Source organism: Apodemus sylvaticus, chromosome 5 (genome assembly GCF_947179515.1).
Source record: "Apodemus sylvaticus chromosome 5, mApoSyl1.1, whole genome shotgun sequence".
Classification (NCBI taxonomy): domain Eukaryota; kingdom Metazoa; phylum Chordata; class Mammalia; order Rodentia; family Muridae; genus Apodemus; species Apodemus sylvaticus.
In genome coordinates this window covers 129,357,372-129,374,470 of record NC_067476.1, presented here as the reverse complement: position 1 = coordinate 129,374,470, position 17,099 = coordinate 129,357,372, and the positions used below count along the sequence as shown (strand labels likewise).

At 41.2% G+C, this 17,099-nt stretch overlaps 1 protein-coding gene across 1 annotated transcript in view; it reads right to left on the bottom strand.

Annotated features, from left to right (window-relative positions):
* Positions 1-17,099, bottom strand: part of Cfap61 (cilia and flagella associated protein 61) — a 288,694-nt gene that overhangs the window by 66,176 nt on the left and 205,419 nt on the right. Inside the window, exons 22-24 of the mRNA XM_052181504.1 lie at positions 13,903-14,195; positions 2,397-2,724; positions 210-301 (exon numbers count right to left, since the gene is read on the bottom strand). Coding sequence (XP_052037464.1) covers positions 210-301; positions 2,397-2,724; positions 13,903-14,195 — 713 coding nt within the window. The remainder of the gene's footprint in view (positions 1-209; positions 302-2,396; positions 2,725-13,902; positions 14,196-17,099) is intronic.

The window sequence follows — 17,099 nt, the reverse complement described above, 5'->3', positions numbered from 1 at the left end:
TTGCAGGTTATATCAGTCAGTTTTGCTCCCTTTGGGAGTGTATCACATGATGGTGTGAAGAGCAAAGAATCTTGGGAGCCATTTTGAATCTTGATATGCATAGCAGGTGTATGATATGTGAGCCAAAGACTTTAAGTCAAAAAATTTTCCCTCCCATTGAAATAAATTTTATGAGCAGATGTAAAGTAAAACTCAAGATCGATACTTACAAAATCAGGCTGTGACCTTTGTAGATCCAAGGGAGTTGGGATGGCAGGTTTGGAAATATGCAGATAATGATAAGACCCAGGAAGAATCCCTCCTAGAGGAAATGGCAGGCGTCCATGTCAGTAATGAATTATTGGTTTGGGAGTGAACAGCTCATAGTACATCAAAAAACACATGAAGATGTCTATAATGTCTGCTCCTGAAACTGCAGCCAATTAGCAAGGAAGGCCCTAGGGTAGTTGGACTTTATTTAGTCAAATCAATCAATACCTTATAATATAGCCACCAGGGCAAGATGAGCAGAGATGTGGCGCGACTTCCTACACCTTCCTGTACTCTAACCCATGGCTGCCAAACCAGACCCAAAGCTCCAGGATGTTGTTATTTATGGACTTGCCATTGCCTACATTCCTCCAAATAAGCCAAATATTAAACACTGTATTTTCTATGGATAATCAACAAAGTTCCTTGCTCAATGCTTTAGAAAACTATTATTTTCTAAATAATAATAGTTTAATAATAGTAAAATCCTTAGTATTTTGTAGATATGCTTGAGTCTGACCAACCTCTCATCTTTGAGGATTTCTGTTCTCCTACCTGCCTGAGGTCGTTTCCTAAGGTCCCACTCAGACAAGAAGCAGAGCAGGCATCTCCTTAGAAGGAGGAAGACAGGGATGGAATGTGGTCCTTGGTCTCCTTGGCCTGGTATTCCATTTACCAGAACAGGTTTCATAAATACCTTCAGGGCTTACGTATGCATGCTTTGCAACTTAGCTTGTGACCCTCCCAGAAGTGCATGTCCAAGTCTGTAAATATGTGTTTTTTTTTTTCTTGTGATAAGGTCTACAAAGTCTAACGACATGGTTTTAAAATATCTCTTCTCTCTGTCTCTTTTTTCTCTCAACATAAAAAAACCTGTCTTCCTCTTTCTGTGGATAGTTTAAGTGACCTGTGAAAATGGTTTACTCCTCTCTTGACTCAGAAAACCCTACAAAATCAGGCAGATCAAGAGGTTCATACCCTTACATTTGCTTCAGAATATCCATGAATCTGCCCAGGCCGTCAAAGGTATGCAAATCCTAGAAGCTACCAAGTATCTGAAGGATGTAATTCTGAAGGAGTTATGTGCACCATTCTGGTGGTATAAAGATAGAGTCTGTAGATACGCCCACACCAAACAGTAGGACTGGACACAGGATTGATGGCCCCCAAAGGGAGCTTAATTCCTGGAGTACAGAAATCTGAACTTAAAGTGTTGGATGTAGAATCTGCAGTCATTGAACATATCCAAGTCAACAAGGAACGAAGACATGTCTTTGAACTTAAAGAGCTTGTGGCTGCATTAACCTATACACTGCTTCCCTCTGCCACACAAAGAGGATTACCATAAAAAAGGAACAGATTGTTTCTAAAGATTACACAGAAGAAAAAGATACCCCAGAAGAAAATAGATAAACAAAAGCTTGGGATACAGGAATAAGTTAAGCATAAAGTAAATTCAAAAACCATGCCTTACATATGAAATTATATTCTTAGGGGTCAACAAGGCTTAGGGAGTGAAAATGGGCTGTTTCACAGCTGCAGTGGCTGAGCCTATCTGTGAAGAGAGCAGGCCGGGGAGGCTGAAGAGATAGCTCATGGTAAAGAACACTTGCTACATTGCAGATGACTGGGGTTTGGGTTCCAGCACCTATAAGGTGACTAACAACTGGCTACAACTCCAACTTTAGGGTATTCTATGCCTTCTTACAGCATCCACATACATGTGGTGCACAGACATAAGGAAGCACAACCAACACACAGAAAAAAAAAACCAGATAAATATTTAAAGAGAGAAGGCTAAGGAATGGGCTGCAGAAGGGTCTCTTCATCTCTGAACCTATGACCAGGATGGAAACTTAGGATATGATGTCAAGACAAACCACTGTCCACCATCCCTGAGATCTCTAGGCAAGTTAGTGATGATTTACCAGTCTACAATTTGGGGACTGTTAGGAAAGGGCCCCTAATAGATGCCCAATGTGCAAAGGTCCAGAATAATGATATGACCAGGTTTACCTTAGACGCCAAAGAACGGTGATGAGCTCCTACTCCATCTCCATCACAGCCCACTAAAGACCAAGAGAAACATGACCGGCTGCTCTGAACACTGACCTCATCAAGTGGGAGAAAAGGAACCTTCTACATACCTTGGATCTTGGCTCCCTTGTACATGGGGATGAGGCGGTCAAGGTCAGCTGGTGGTTCAGTCACAGGCTCAAGGGTTGGGTCAAAGAGACTGAGCATAGCTGCAGCCAGCTGAAAGCCAATTTCTTTGGAACTGAAATTGCTGTGACTCCACTCATTTGAGTAATAGCGGTTGGAGAATTTAGTGAGGGAGCCAGCAGCTCTGATAGCTATGTCATTGGTGTGGAAGGTAGTATCAATCACAAGTCGGCCATCATAGACAAGGCATGCATCATTAAATGCTTTAAATGTTTCATAATCCACGTTCTTCTTGTAGAAGCTGAGGAATGCCTACAAAGTAAAGAACAAAACCCACATCATTAATGGCTCTGGTGTTCTGAATGAGAATAGCCTCTACAAGCTCATAGGTTTGATGGAACTGTTTGGAAAGGATTAGAAGGTGTGGCCTTGTTGGAAGTGGTATGTCACTGAGGGTGGGATTTGCAAATTCCACAAAATTCTCAGCTTTCACTCTCTCTTTGCCTCCTGCTTGTAGATCACATGTAAGCTCTCAGCTACTGTTCCAGTGTCATGCCATGCCTGCCTGGTGGTCATAGACTCTAATACTCTAAAACTGTAGAGGAGCCCAGTGAAATGTTTCCTTTTATAAATTGCCTTAGTCATGATGTCGCTTCATAGGAATAGAGAAGTAACTAAGACAACCGGTTGCTCCTTTTTGGGTTTCTGGCTGGGGATCATGAAGCTGGGCCAGTGCTCTACTGGGGGTTGCTCTTGATTTCACCTGCCCTAGAGTGTGGACAGTCTTCAGGGTACAGAAAATATCCACTGACAGTTTATCATAACTCTGTGTGACAGAGATGAGGAGACAGAAGGGAGGGGAGGCAGAGGAGAGTCCAGACCTTTGGTATGTAGAACATGTTAAGATCATCCTATATCATTCCTTGTCATTCAGCTTATATAGGATAGGAAAAAGAAAGATGTCACATGAGGGAAGTGCTAGCACAGGGATGAGTATTTTTGCCCCATCAGAAGGCTTTCATCGGTACAGGCCATGTTTCCCCTGTGGTCTAATACTTAAAAAGTTGCCACCGTGGCCTTTTATAGCTCCTTTCCCTGTGTCTCTCAAGCCTCTCAAGCTTCCTTCTTGGAGTCACCTCATCTTCTCTTCAACCTTCAGATCGGTACATTCATGAGTTTTTAAATGCAGCAATCCTTTAAAAATCAACTACTTTTTATTTATGTATTGTATATGTATGTCTGAGTGTATGAATTCTGTAACTTGCAGGTGGATGTCAGAGGACATGTTGTGGGAGTCAGTTTGCTTCATCCATTATGTGGGCTCTAGGAATCAAACCTAGGTCATTAGCTTTGGCATCAAGTGTCTCTGTACTCTTCACCATCCTGTCAGGCTGCAAACCCAGCAGTGTCATTGAGGGACGTCCCAGAGAGCTGAATGCTGTATCTACCAGGCTGACTCTTGCCCTCCTGCTTGCCGCCCTGGAACAGCAGGCAGTGGCATGACCAGCAGCCACAGGGGTGTTAATTTCTCTGAGTCTCTTCTGACTCTAAACCTGTGTTTTCCTACCTACTTTTCATTCCTCCCCTTTCTCCACTTAGGGAAAACAGATTTCTACCTATATAAAACCAGAGAAAGATAGTTGACATAAATTACACATAAAAACAGTATTCTTCACCTCTCAAACCTTTGACAGTCTTCAAAATCATCCACAAAAGTTCTTCTACCTGTTAGTGGTTTTCTAGACTTTGTTAGTTATGGCTCAGGAATATATTTGGCAAAGGCTTTTATGGTATATATATATATATATATATATATATATATATATATATATATATATGTATTTTTAGCTGTGAAGATTATCAGCACTGTGCTTCTGTTACCCACAGTGCTCTGAGGCACACACAACTTTTGTTGCAGTTGGATTTTGCCCAGCAGCAGTTCCACACTGAAGAGTGAACCAGCGAATCTAACAGAGATTTGATGAACCTCATTCATTCACTTGTGCAGACAGACACATCCCTGCTAGATACCTGTCAAGGCCACAGGGATCTCTTGGTGAAAAGAATTAAATATGGCGATTACTATGTAATTAGATAGAGTGATAGCAATACCCATGAAGATTTTCTTGAGCGCCACCACAGCTGGGGTTTAGACTGACTGGAGGCTGCACACCTACCAGGAACCTAAGAGGCATGGCTTCTAGGCAGGAATAGAAAACCTTTGACGTTGGGTGAAACACCAATTTCTGTTTGTTTGTTTGTTTTTAAATCTGTATTTGTGTGTGTATATGTGTGTACATATCTATGCATGTGTGTGGAGGTCAGAGTTATTATGTATTAATAGACATCCATAGGTTTCTCTGACCTGGGGCTCATTGATTAGGCTCAGCCAGCTCCCCAGTGAGCACCAGTGGTCCGCCCGACTCCACCTCCCCAGATCCAGGTCTACCATCCCCGTGACCATTGTTTGTTTGCTTCACCAGTTTCAAGGCAGCTCTGCTTCTGGAATAGTGGAACAACATCTTGAGACTGGCTCTTCCACCCAAAATAAACATAAACTCTAGTCAGAGTGGAAGAGCTGTGACCAAGGGTCCTGACGGCCGGCTATTGAAAGTCTGGGAGATTGAGTGTGATCATAAAAAGTCGAAGCAATGGCCAGCATGGGACTAATTTCCCATGTTTGGAAGCTTTTAAAAGAGGGTGGGTTATAGGCATTTTACCATAAAATAAAAGAAAGAAAACCTCTAATAAAAGAAAGAGTTGGTAAATTTTGAAGTAATATCAGCAGATTTTTCTAGTTATAAGAACAAAGAGGAGAAATTCTATTAAAACAAGCACAGATTTAAAGCCTCAGGAAACACTATGTGTAATTGGGGATATAATTAAAGTATAAGGGAAGAATTGGGCCAGATAATGGCCAAGAACTTGCTAAACTTTAGTGAAAGCCATGGATTTATGGACTTGAGAAACTCAGTGAACCACAGGTAAGATAAAAACTTAGAACATAATAGACATAAACCTTCGGCTACGACAAACTTCTGGACATCACTGACAAAGAGAAAGCCCTGAAGTCACACACAGGAAATGATGGATTGCATCCAGAGCGGACAAAGTCTTCAATGCCCACTAACTTTTAAGTCAAAACACTACAATATCAAAACATGGTAAGAAATTATTCAAAGTTGGAGAGACACCTGTTAGCTCCAAATTCTATGTCCAGTAAAAATAAACACATTTTTCAAATATTTGTATTTACAAATATAAATATTTATTGCTATAAGACTGACCATACACAAAGCACTGACAGAAGGTGTTTAGGTGAAGGGAGACCTATATTTTCAAAAACAAAAGAAAGCTACAAAAATGAGAAAAATATCCATACAGACATAAAATAGGTTTCTTAGTTCTTTAAAACACGAAGCTGAGGGAAATACAACTCGGCTGGTAGCATGCTTCCCTAGAAGGTTAAGAGCCCTAGGGCTTGGTCCTCGGCACTGCAGAAACCAAGAATGGTGGTAAATGCCTATAACCCATGCACCTGGGAGGTAGAAGCAGAAGGATCAGGAGTTCAAGACCATTCTCAGCTACAGAGAAATAGAGGCCAGACTAAGCTACATGAGACTCTTCCCACCTCTCCCCCACTTACCCCTCCTCACCCCTCACCTCCCCCTCTCCCACTCCCGTATCCAAACACTGGAAATCTCATCCTGAGATCAGCAGAAGTAGGATAGCTTGCCCCCAGCCATGGGCCTGTGTGTCTCAGCCTTGACCCCACATTTGCCCACAGGAAGATGTCATGTAGTCCAGTAGCCAGGTTAAATTTCCTCTCCCATTGTAAGGTCAGGTCCATCAGCACTTGGACTTCCTCTTTATGCTAATGAGGCATCTCGTACCTTTGTCATTACCCACCCCCATCAGTTTTAGCCATCTTGCTGAAGCTGCCTCTGGAGGGTCTGTTCTGTTCACACTCACCACCCACTGAGGTTCTTGCCTCCACCCTCCTGCCAGGATTCACAGGATGCAAATGTGCAGGGAGGTGGAACTAGAACAGCACAGTACATCCCATAGTGATAAGGTCACGGACTCACAAGGTAGATATCCAAGTTATAACAGTTCATGGGCTTAACAGCAGAGCAAAGACCCGAAAAGAAGGTAAGTAAAGAGAGAAACAGAAACTCCTAAACTAATGAAAGATTTTAATAATGTTACTCCTACTAATTATGGTATTTAGTCCCAAACCATGGTAAATATCAGTAAAGAGAATCCAGTAGCAATTATCAGCCACATAGAACTAATTATTATTTACAGAAATATTATGTCCAATAGCTACTGAATACTTACTAATTGTATGTACACAAAATTCTACATTCTCTTAAACATAAAATACATCCTCGTTCTTCTTAAAGGATTGGATAATTGTAAACAACAGCATTGAATTAAAAATCAATAAAAATATGCTTTGCAGGAAACCATGAAATATGAAATGAGGTGATACACAGTCCAGGGTCAGTGAAGAGTCATAAGGAAGGCAGACAATATTTTGGCCAAAGTGCTAGGAGAATTCAACACATTGAAGTTTTTTGAGAAGCAGCTAAAACACTGAGGAAAACTGAGGGCAGTATTAAAAAATACTGTTGATGACTTAAGACTCTACCTTACAAAAGCAGAAAAGAAAATTCATGAATTCATTGTTTTTAATTGCTGAATAGTACTCCATTGTGTATATATACCACATTTTCTGTATCCATTCCTCCATTGAGGGATATCTGGGTTCTTTCCAGCTTCTGGCTATTATAAATAAGGCTGCTATGAACATAGTGGAGCATGTGTCCTTATTGCATGCTGGGGAATCCTCTGAATTTTCTAGACAAATGGATGGAACTGGAAAATATCCTAAGCGAGGTAATGCAATCACAAAAGAATACACATGGAATGCAATCATTGATAAGTGGATATTAATTAGCCCTGAAGCTCTGAACACTGAAGATACAATTAGCATATCAAATGATTCCCATGAAGAAGGAAGAAGAGGGCCCTAATCCTGGAAAGGCTTGATCCAGCATTGTAGGGGAGTACCAGGACAGAGAAAAGGGAGGGGGAAAGATAGGAGAATGGATGGAGAGAAGAGGACTTATGGGACATTGGGGGGGGGGACTGGGAAAGGGGAAAGCTTTTAGAATGTAAACAAAGAATATAGCAAATAAATTTAAAAAAGAAAAACAAACAAACAAACAAACAAAACAAAAGCAGAAAAGAGCACAGTGTGGATCCAATGCAAACAGAAGGAAGAGGATCGTCACGGAGAACAAAACCAGTGTAAGAGAAAAGGAGCTGCCTTTATTGAGAAGTAAGCTTTGATTTTTATCTTTGAAAAGACATCAATAAAATTGACAGGTCTCCATTTTAGACAGCTTAAGATACAGAGGCATGGGGTCGGAACTCAGTTCGTCAGTGTCGGGAATAAATGAGGTGGGAGACTTCCAGATAAGATAGCTGGCGAAGCAGAGATAATAATAATAATAATGGTTATTGTTATTATTTTAAAAATAGTCTCTATTCCGAAGAGAGGAAATGAGAGTGGGCCTTGGTAATCCACAAAGGAAGTTAAAGTGTACCTGGCCAGAGGATAAGACAACAACAAAATGGGATGCAGAGTAGTAACCATGACGTAGCTGTGGCCCACAGTTCCCTGGGAGGGGGAGCAGGAAGGAGAGCCAGATGGAAGATGGACAGGAAAGGCCGACAGCCACCACAAGCCTCAAAGCCCATCACCAGTTTTGGGAAGACAATGATTCCTCTGGTACATGTGCCATGAGTTGTAATAAATGCTACTTTATCGCACTGCATGACTCCGTGTGGTGGGATGCTACCTTGAAAGATAAAGACTGAGCTGCATCAGGGGATTTCAGTTTCACTGTCACTGGGTAAGGGAAGACCCGGAGAGGCAGAAGTAGGAGAGCAGGAGAGGTGGATGCTGACTTGATGAAGACAGGAGGTAGGTAGCTGGGGGGCGGGGGTGGGATGGGGGGGAAAGGCTCCTCTCACACTGGGCTGTGCACAAAAAACATTTCATCCTCGGTGGCCAAGAATAGATTGAACCAACTGAGAATACCCTGCAGTTTCTGGGCCTGAAATGTGTCAATGTGAAAAGGGTCAATCTCTGAAGCTATCTGTCTACACTCACTGTTGCAGAGGCTGAGACCTTTAAAGGTCCAGAGGGGTACTTGATTCCCACAGCAGGTGTGCTCATATAAGACTGATTAAAATAAACAATATCTTGAAAGTACAAAGATGAGTCCCAAGTCTGTATTGATCTCAGTGATGAGGTTAGTTTTTAGTCTCAATACATCTGGAGACATCCACATGGGTAAAAGATGAGTCATGTCACGGGCTAGGATCTGAGGAGTTAAGGAGGTAGAAGGCAAAAGAACTCACCCAGCCCAAAGACTGAAAAGCTAAATGTGGCTTTAGAGGTTCCTGGTACAGAAAGAAAGATGGGAATGTGCTGATAACTTATATGACCGCTCTCAAAAGAAGAAGTAGAATTGACCAATAAGTACTTGAAAAGGCATTCAATATCCATAGCCAAGAGGGAAATGCTAAATAAAACAACTCTCACTTCAGTAAGAATGGCTACCAGTAAGCTGCCCAGTAACCTGGGCAGTACTGGCACTTGTGAAGAAACAGAAGCAGGAAGATCTCTCTGAGTTCAAGACCAGCCTAGTCTACACAGTAAGTTCTAGTATGGCCAGGGCTACACAGAGAAACACTGTCTCAACAAAACAAAACAAAACAAAACAAAACAAAACAAAACAAAACAAAATAAAATAAAAAATGAAAAGAAATGACATTTTGTTTGTTTGTTTGTTTAGTGTCAGGGTCTCTTGCTGAATCTGGAGCTGAACAACTTGACTATACTTTCTGGTCATTGATTTCCAAGGATTTGCACACCTCCATGTGCCTAGTACTGTGATTACAGGCATGCAACACATCACTTAGTCATTTATATGTGTGCTGGAGATCCAAATTCAGGCCCTTAAACTTACATGGCAAATATTTAACCAACTGAACCATTTTCCCCACCAAATGCCACCAATGTTGATCAACTTAAGTGAAACAAATACATTATTTAATTGTTATAATCTGCCAAATTTGACACAAAAAAGTAGAAATTTCAAGTAGTCTTTAATCGACTAGAGAAATTGAATTTGTCCTAAAAACCTTTCCTATACTATATGTTCTACCCCTAGATAGTTTCACTGGCTAATTTTATTAACAGTCAAAGAAGTAACATCAGCTTCACACCCGCCTTTTAAGACAATGCAGAGGGAACAAACCACGTAACATTTCACGCGGCTAGTCGAGATCAAACTTCTAAACCCTACAGTGGTAAATATCTTACACTTCAAAATAATTTTAAATAATTCAAAAAAAATCTAAAACATACTAACAAATAAAACTAAGCAATACCTCCATGGATAATCATGAGTAATCAAGGTTTGTTCCAGACATTAGACTGTGTTGAAAACTTTGGAAACATAATCCATGTAACCCACTGTATTTATACCATTAGAGAGAAAAGACTATGACCTATTTGAAAGCTACTAGAAATTCACATGATGAAGATCAACAGCCATTGAGAAAACTTCTGTACAAACTGGAGCAAATGGTTACTTCCTCCATCTGATAAATGATATTAAGGAAGTCCTGGAGTTCTCTTCTGAGACACAGAAGAAGGCATCTCGGCTTTTCCTCTTCACCAGCCTTAGACTGCAGGTACTGAGCAGTAGAACAAAACAGGGATTTGAATAAAAAGTCTAAATACCACAAGGGAAGTAGTAAATAGCTTCTTCTCAACTTCATTCATCGTGCATATCGCTTGCATTGTACGTTTATGCATTTAGAAACCAACCTTTGGAACTAGAAGCTAAATTTGGCAACGTTTCAGAGTACAATGTTTATTTAAATTGCACATTGAATATTATCCATGATCAGTCAGGAAACCAAATTTAATCCATTTACAACAGGCCAGACATGTAATAAAAGGAATCCATGCACGGCCAATGTGTGCATGAGACAATGCCTCTATCGTTAATTACCAGGAGAGCACAAATTGAAAATACAGCGGTGCATCATGGAACTCATGGGAAGTGGCTAAGGGCAGAAAGCTGGGAATTCTAAGTGTCAGGTAGAAGGCAGAGTACTCAGAACTTTTCAATAAAGTGCTTATGGAAGCGTAAACTAGTATCCCTACTTTGGTGGGCAGTAGGTAGCTTCTTTTTTCAGTTAATTTTTAAGTTACCATACAAAGTAGTGGGTGTCACTGAGACATCATACACTTAAATCACTGCATTTTATTGTTCATTTGCTCCCCACAGCCTCCCTTGGGAGTCTCCTCTCTCTCTGAACAGTCTCCTGTTGTCACATCATATATATCCCATTGCCCTGTCTCACCCCGCCCCCAGCAACACACACACCTTTCCCTACCACTTCCTCCCCATATAGCTTCCTCTGGTACTTTCACATCAGCAGAGGGCTTCTTAAAAGGTAAATATTTGCATTCTACTACTACCAGTTGATCCAGCACCATTTGTTGAAAATGGTGTCTTTTTTTCCACTGGATGGTTTTAGCTCCTTTGTCAAAGATCAAGTGACCATAGGCGTGTGGGTTCATTTCTGGGTCTTCAGTTCTATTCTATTGATCTACCTGCCTGTCTCTGTACAAATACCATGCAGTTGTTTTTTTTTAATCACTATTGCTCTGTAATACAGCTTGAAGTCAGGGATGGTGATTCCCCACAAAGGTTCTTTTATTGTTGAGAATAGTTTTTGCTATCCTGGGTTTTTTGTTATTCCAAATTAATTTGCAAATTGCTCTTTCTAATTCTATAAAAAACTGAGTTAGAGTTTTGATGGGAATTGCATTGAATGTGTAGATTGCTTTCGGCAAGATGACCATTTTTACTATATTAATCCTGACAATCCATAAGCATGGGAGGTCTTTCCATCTTCTGAGATGATCTTCAATTTCTTCAGAGACTCAAAGTTCTTGTCATACAGATCTGTCACTTGCTTGGTTAGAGTCACACCAAGGTATTTTATATTATTTTGACTATTGTAAAGGGTGTTGTTTCCCTAATTTTTTCTCAGCTTCTTTATCCTTTGAGTATAGGAAGACTACTGATTTGTTTGAGTTAATTTTATATCCAGTCACTTTACTGAAGTTGTTTATCAGGTTTAGGAGTTCTTTGATGGAATTTTTGGGAGCACTTAAGTATTCTAATCATATCATCCGCAAAAATTGATCCATTCTTATCTCCTTGTACAAAACTCAAGTCCAAGTGGATCAAGGACCTCCACATAAAACCAGATACACTGAAACTAATAGAAGAGAAAGTGGGGAAGACCTTTGAACACATGGGCACAGGGGAAAATTTCCTGAAGAGAACATCAATGGCTTATGCTGTAAGATCAACAATAGACAAAAGGGACCTCCTAAAATTGCGAAGCTTCTGTAAGGCAAAGGAAACTGTCAATAGGACAAAACAGCTACCAAGAGATTGGGGAAAGATTTTACCAACCCTACATTCAATAGAGGGCTAATATCCAATATATACAAAGAACTTAAGGATTGAGACTCCAGAGAATCAGATAATCCTATTAAAAATGGGGTACAGAGGTAAACAAAGAATTCTCAACTGAGGCATATCAAATGGCCAAGAAGCACCTAAAGCAATGTCCAACATCCTTAATCATCATGGAAATGCAAGTCAAAACAACCCTCAGATTTCACCTCACACCAGTAAGAATGACTAAGATAAAAAACTCAGGTGACAGCAGATGCTGGCGAAAGAAAGAGGAAGAGAAAGAGGAACACTCCTCCATTGCTGGTGGGATTGCAAGCTAGTACAACCACTCTGGAAATCAGTCTGGCAGTTCCTCAGAAAATTGGACACACTATTACCTGAGGACCCAGCTATACCACTCCTGGGCATATACCCAAAAAATTCTGCAACATATAACAAGGAAGTGCTCTACTATGTTCATAGCAGCCTTACTTATAATAGCCAAAAGCTGCAAAGAATCCAGATATCCTTCAACAGAAGAATGGATACAAAATATATGGTACATTTACACAATGGACTACTACTCAGCTATTAGTGGAAACACTTTTAATCCCCCCCCCCATCTTAGATAAGCACAAAATATGTAAGTGTAGACAACATAACTTTCAAAATAAGATTTTTCCCCCTTTCTCATTGCTAGATCCTTAAGTCACAAGACAAAGTCTGGGACCTATATGATGTTCCATAAATTCTATGGAGTGAATGCATAAATAAATGTGATAAATAGCAGACTAGAAAATTTCTAAGGACCTCGGGTCTCGTCTCGAACACGTCCTCTGTGAAGGGGTGACGTTATCTGAGCCGGGTTCTTAGGTTCTGTGATGGTAGGAAGGAGACCAGGCCCAGAGAGCTACAAGCAGGGCTTTTGATCAGAACTGTGAGAGGAGTGGGCCTATAACCCAAAGCTGGCTGGCCAGTGGGAGTGGCTTTAGGACATCATGGCTAGCTCAGCTGCAGCTACTCTCTCTTTGGCCAGTGGGCTCTGTGTCTGAACATTTTCAGGCTTCCTGGCCCTGCGTGCCCATTAGCAGGGCTGCTATGATTTTAAGCCTGGGGTTAACCATGGGCCTGGGTTCCCACTGGACCCTTGTTGGGGTGTGTTATAAGATATCAGAACTGGGTCGACCCGTTTTCAGCATCTGGTATTGTATCCCCTTGGGGGTGGTCTCTGCTCAGTGAGGTAGATTCTTTCCCTTTTAATGTACAGTGGACAGAAGGACGTGTGTAGAGAGAGTGTGGCTGCAGACATGCTGACTGCTGAGGCCTGGTCTAAGGGGCAGATGCTCCAGCTCCTGTCCCATTTACAACTAACATTGTTTTTGTTTTTGTTTTGTTTTTGTTTTTTGACAAAGCCCAGGCTCAGGCAAATCTCAGCTGAAGTTGATGTGAAGTTGATGCTATGATTCCGGCTCTGTCTACTGTTGTAATTCAGTTACGCAAGAAATCTCCTGTGGGAACTGCCGAGTTGGGCCAAGCAAACCCCTAGAGCAGAAGCAGAAGTGACAATAAATTGTTCTGAGCCACTGCCACTGTGTTGGTAGTAGCTTCTTGCTTTTGGGTCAGGGTCAACCCAAACGGTTTGAAAACAGACCCCAAATCAGTAGCTGTAAATGTTTTCAGCGTCCCTAGTTCCTGGGAGGTTAGCACTCACCCTAGGCCAGTGGTTCTCAACATTCCTAATGCTGCAACTCTTCCATAAAGTATTCTGCTGCTACTTTAGAGCTGTAATCTAGCTATTCTTATGAACTGTAATGTAAATATCTGATATGTAGGTTGTCTGATGTGTGACCCATAAATAGGTCACGACCCTCGGATTGAGAACTGCTGCCTCAGGCAGACAGTGAGTGTGGTTCACAGGACTTACTGAACACTCCAGTCTGAAAGGCTTGGTGGAGGTGGTGAAGCAGGCATTGTAGATAGGATCCGGGTCCTGGCCATGGTTCCACTGAGCCAGCAGCGCGTCGTGATAGACTGTCACCCCAGCGGCACTGAGCGCATCTTCCACGGCACTCTCTACATCATAGTTGTTGATGCAGGTTATGTTTGATTCAGCTGGGGGGTGCACAAAGTAGATGCAGCTCCCCCTCATGCCAATGTTTAGGAGTGTCTCCACGGTTGTGTAAGCGTCAAGTGTATTCCCATAGACAATGACCTTCCCTAGAAAGAGAGGGAAATGCTAAGACATACAGCTAAAAAAAAAAAAAAACTTATTAGTCAAATGCTAATAATGCCAAATTGCTCCCTCTAACCCTTTCATTTCTCAGCTGCAGGAAGCCAGGAGTGTTACCTAGCAACGGCGACCAAGATAATTTAGTAAAGAATTGGCACAAAACATCCCACAAAGTAGTCAAGTACTTCTAACACAGAAGTAGGACATTCATTTATGTTCCTATAATTTGAAAGTTGAAATTATGCTGGAGGAAATGGTCTAGAATAAAACCTTTTATCTTGTTTTTGTTCCCTATTTGCTACACTTATTAAAGAAACAAAATTGCTGAAGTCTGCCATGCATACAACTTCTTGTGAACCAGGAAAGGACACTGGTAAAAAACATGTTCACATATGGGATGTGACAGAAGGTTTTAATATGTAAATGTTGACCTGGGTTGATTTCAAGGTATTTCCCTTCATTTTTGAGAATTAATAGTTTGAACATTCTGCTTTCAATGGCTAATTGTATAAAGATCCAAATTGCTAGTTTTAGAATTTAACGTGTCAAGACCTAGCTAGAGGGACTGAACACTGTTATTTTGCTTAGCAAATATAAAATCATAAAATAAACTTGAAAGAATCCCCTGTGTAAGAGCATTCTGAGGGCAGCAGTCAGTGCCATGTAGTCACACTTCTCAGAAATGCTACAGAAATAATCACAAATGTTAATTTACTATTTTGCAAGTTTTAAGATATATAAACTGAGTACATTTTCTACTGTTCTCCACATTGCGTTAGTATTTTTTTAAAACATTTCTTTACAAAGAAGAAATGCCTGTAGATGCTTTTTTCAGATCTGTTGAAAGAATTTTACCATTAAGTCTACACTCAATGAGTCTCTCTCTTGTGTGTGTGTGTGTGTGTGTGTGTGTGTGTTTCATACAATGGTATGAAAAGAAAATTCATAAAGGCAAACTAAACAAGTGTATTTATTCAATTTGGTTGAATAAATTATGCAAAACCTGCTTTCTTTTTCCTTTCCTTTTATTGAAAATTGATTTTTTTCATATAATATTCTCTGATTAAAATCTCTCAGCCCCAACTCCTTCAAGATCTTACATCTCCTCCAATCCAAATCCACATACTTTCTGTCTCTTGTTAGACAACAACCAGGCATCTGAAGAATATTAATAATTAAATAAACCCAAAACAAACCAGAATAGGACAGAACAAATTAACAAAAGAAAAAGAGTCAAATAAAAAGCACCAGAAACACATAGATGTACACACACACACACACACACACACACACACACACACACACACGCACGCACACGCACACGCACACGCACACGTTTGAACACATAGGAATTCTATAAAAATACAAAACTGGAAAACACAATATATATTCAAAGGATATATGTAAAGTTTTGTTTTGTTTTGTTTTAAACCCTGACTCAATCTTATGAGAATAGTCTTCCACTTCAGTGGGAGTGCAAACTGTATAATCACTCTGGAAATCAATTCAGCAGTTTCTCAGAAAATTGGGAATAATTTTACCCCAAGTCCCAGCTTTACTACTCCTGGGCAGGTACTGAAGAGATGCTCCACCATCCCACAAGGATACTTGCTCAACTCTGTTCACAGCAGCTTTGTGTGTAATATTCAGAAACTGGAAACCACCCAGATGCCCCTCAAGTAAAGAATGGATACAGAAAATGTGGTTCATTTACACAACAGAATACTACTCAGCTATTACAAACAAGGACATGAAATTTGCAAGCAAATGATGGAATTAGATATGTAGCAGAGGATGGCCTTATCTGCCATCAATGGGAGGGGAGGGAGGCTTGACACTCCAGCATAGGGGAATGCTAGAGGGATGAGGCAGGAGTGGGTGAATGGGTAGAAAAACACCCTCATAGAGGCAAAGGGGAGGGGAAAGGGGGGATGGGATGGGAGGTTTGTGGAGGGGTAACCAGGAAGGGGGCTATCATTTGAAATATAAACGAATAAAATGATAAATAATAAAAAAATCATCCTGAGTGAGGTAACTCAGACCCAAAAGAATGTACATGGTATATTCTCACTTATAAATAAATATTAGCCATAAAGTACAGGTTAACTGCGCTATAATCCATAGACCTAAAGAAGCCAAGTAACAAGGAGGGCCTAAGGGAAAATAAAATAGATATTGGAGGTGAATGAAGGGAGGGATCCGGGTGGGTGGGAGAGGGGATGGGGACAGGAATGGGGTGTGGGGATCACTTGTAGGGAGGGGCTAGGGAAAGAACAGAAATCAGCAGTGGGCAGGACTGGCATATCTAGAAGTGCAAGGCCCCAGTTGGTCATTGAGGTGACTCGAGATGAGACTAGCAGCATGTCTAGGGAGACATGGATCCTGAAGAAGTCACCTTCTGTAGCCAGACAGGGCTCCCAGTGGAAGGATAAGGATATCAACCTACCCATAAAGACCTCCCACCCAAAATGTGTCCTGCCTACAATATGTACAGGCACAAAGATGGAACAGAGTCTGAGGGGATGGCCAACCAATGACTGGCCCAACTTGAGACCCATCCTATGGGCAAGTACCAAGCCCTGACATTATTAATGATATCCTGTTATGTTTGTAGACAGGAGCCTAGCATAACTGTCCTCTGAGAGGCTCCACTCAGCAGCTGATAGAAGCAGATGCAAAGACCCACAGCCAAACATTAGATGGAACTGGGAAGTCTTATGGAAGACTCATGGGGGAAGTACAGAGGGACCCAAAGAGGATATGGACTCCACTAGAAGTCCAACAGAGTCAACTAACTTGGACCCTTGGAGACTCCCAGAGAGAACCACCAACTGAAGAGCATACAAGGGCTGGGCCTAGGCACCCTGTACATATGTAGCAGATGTGCAGCT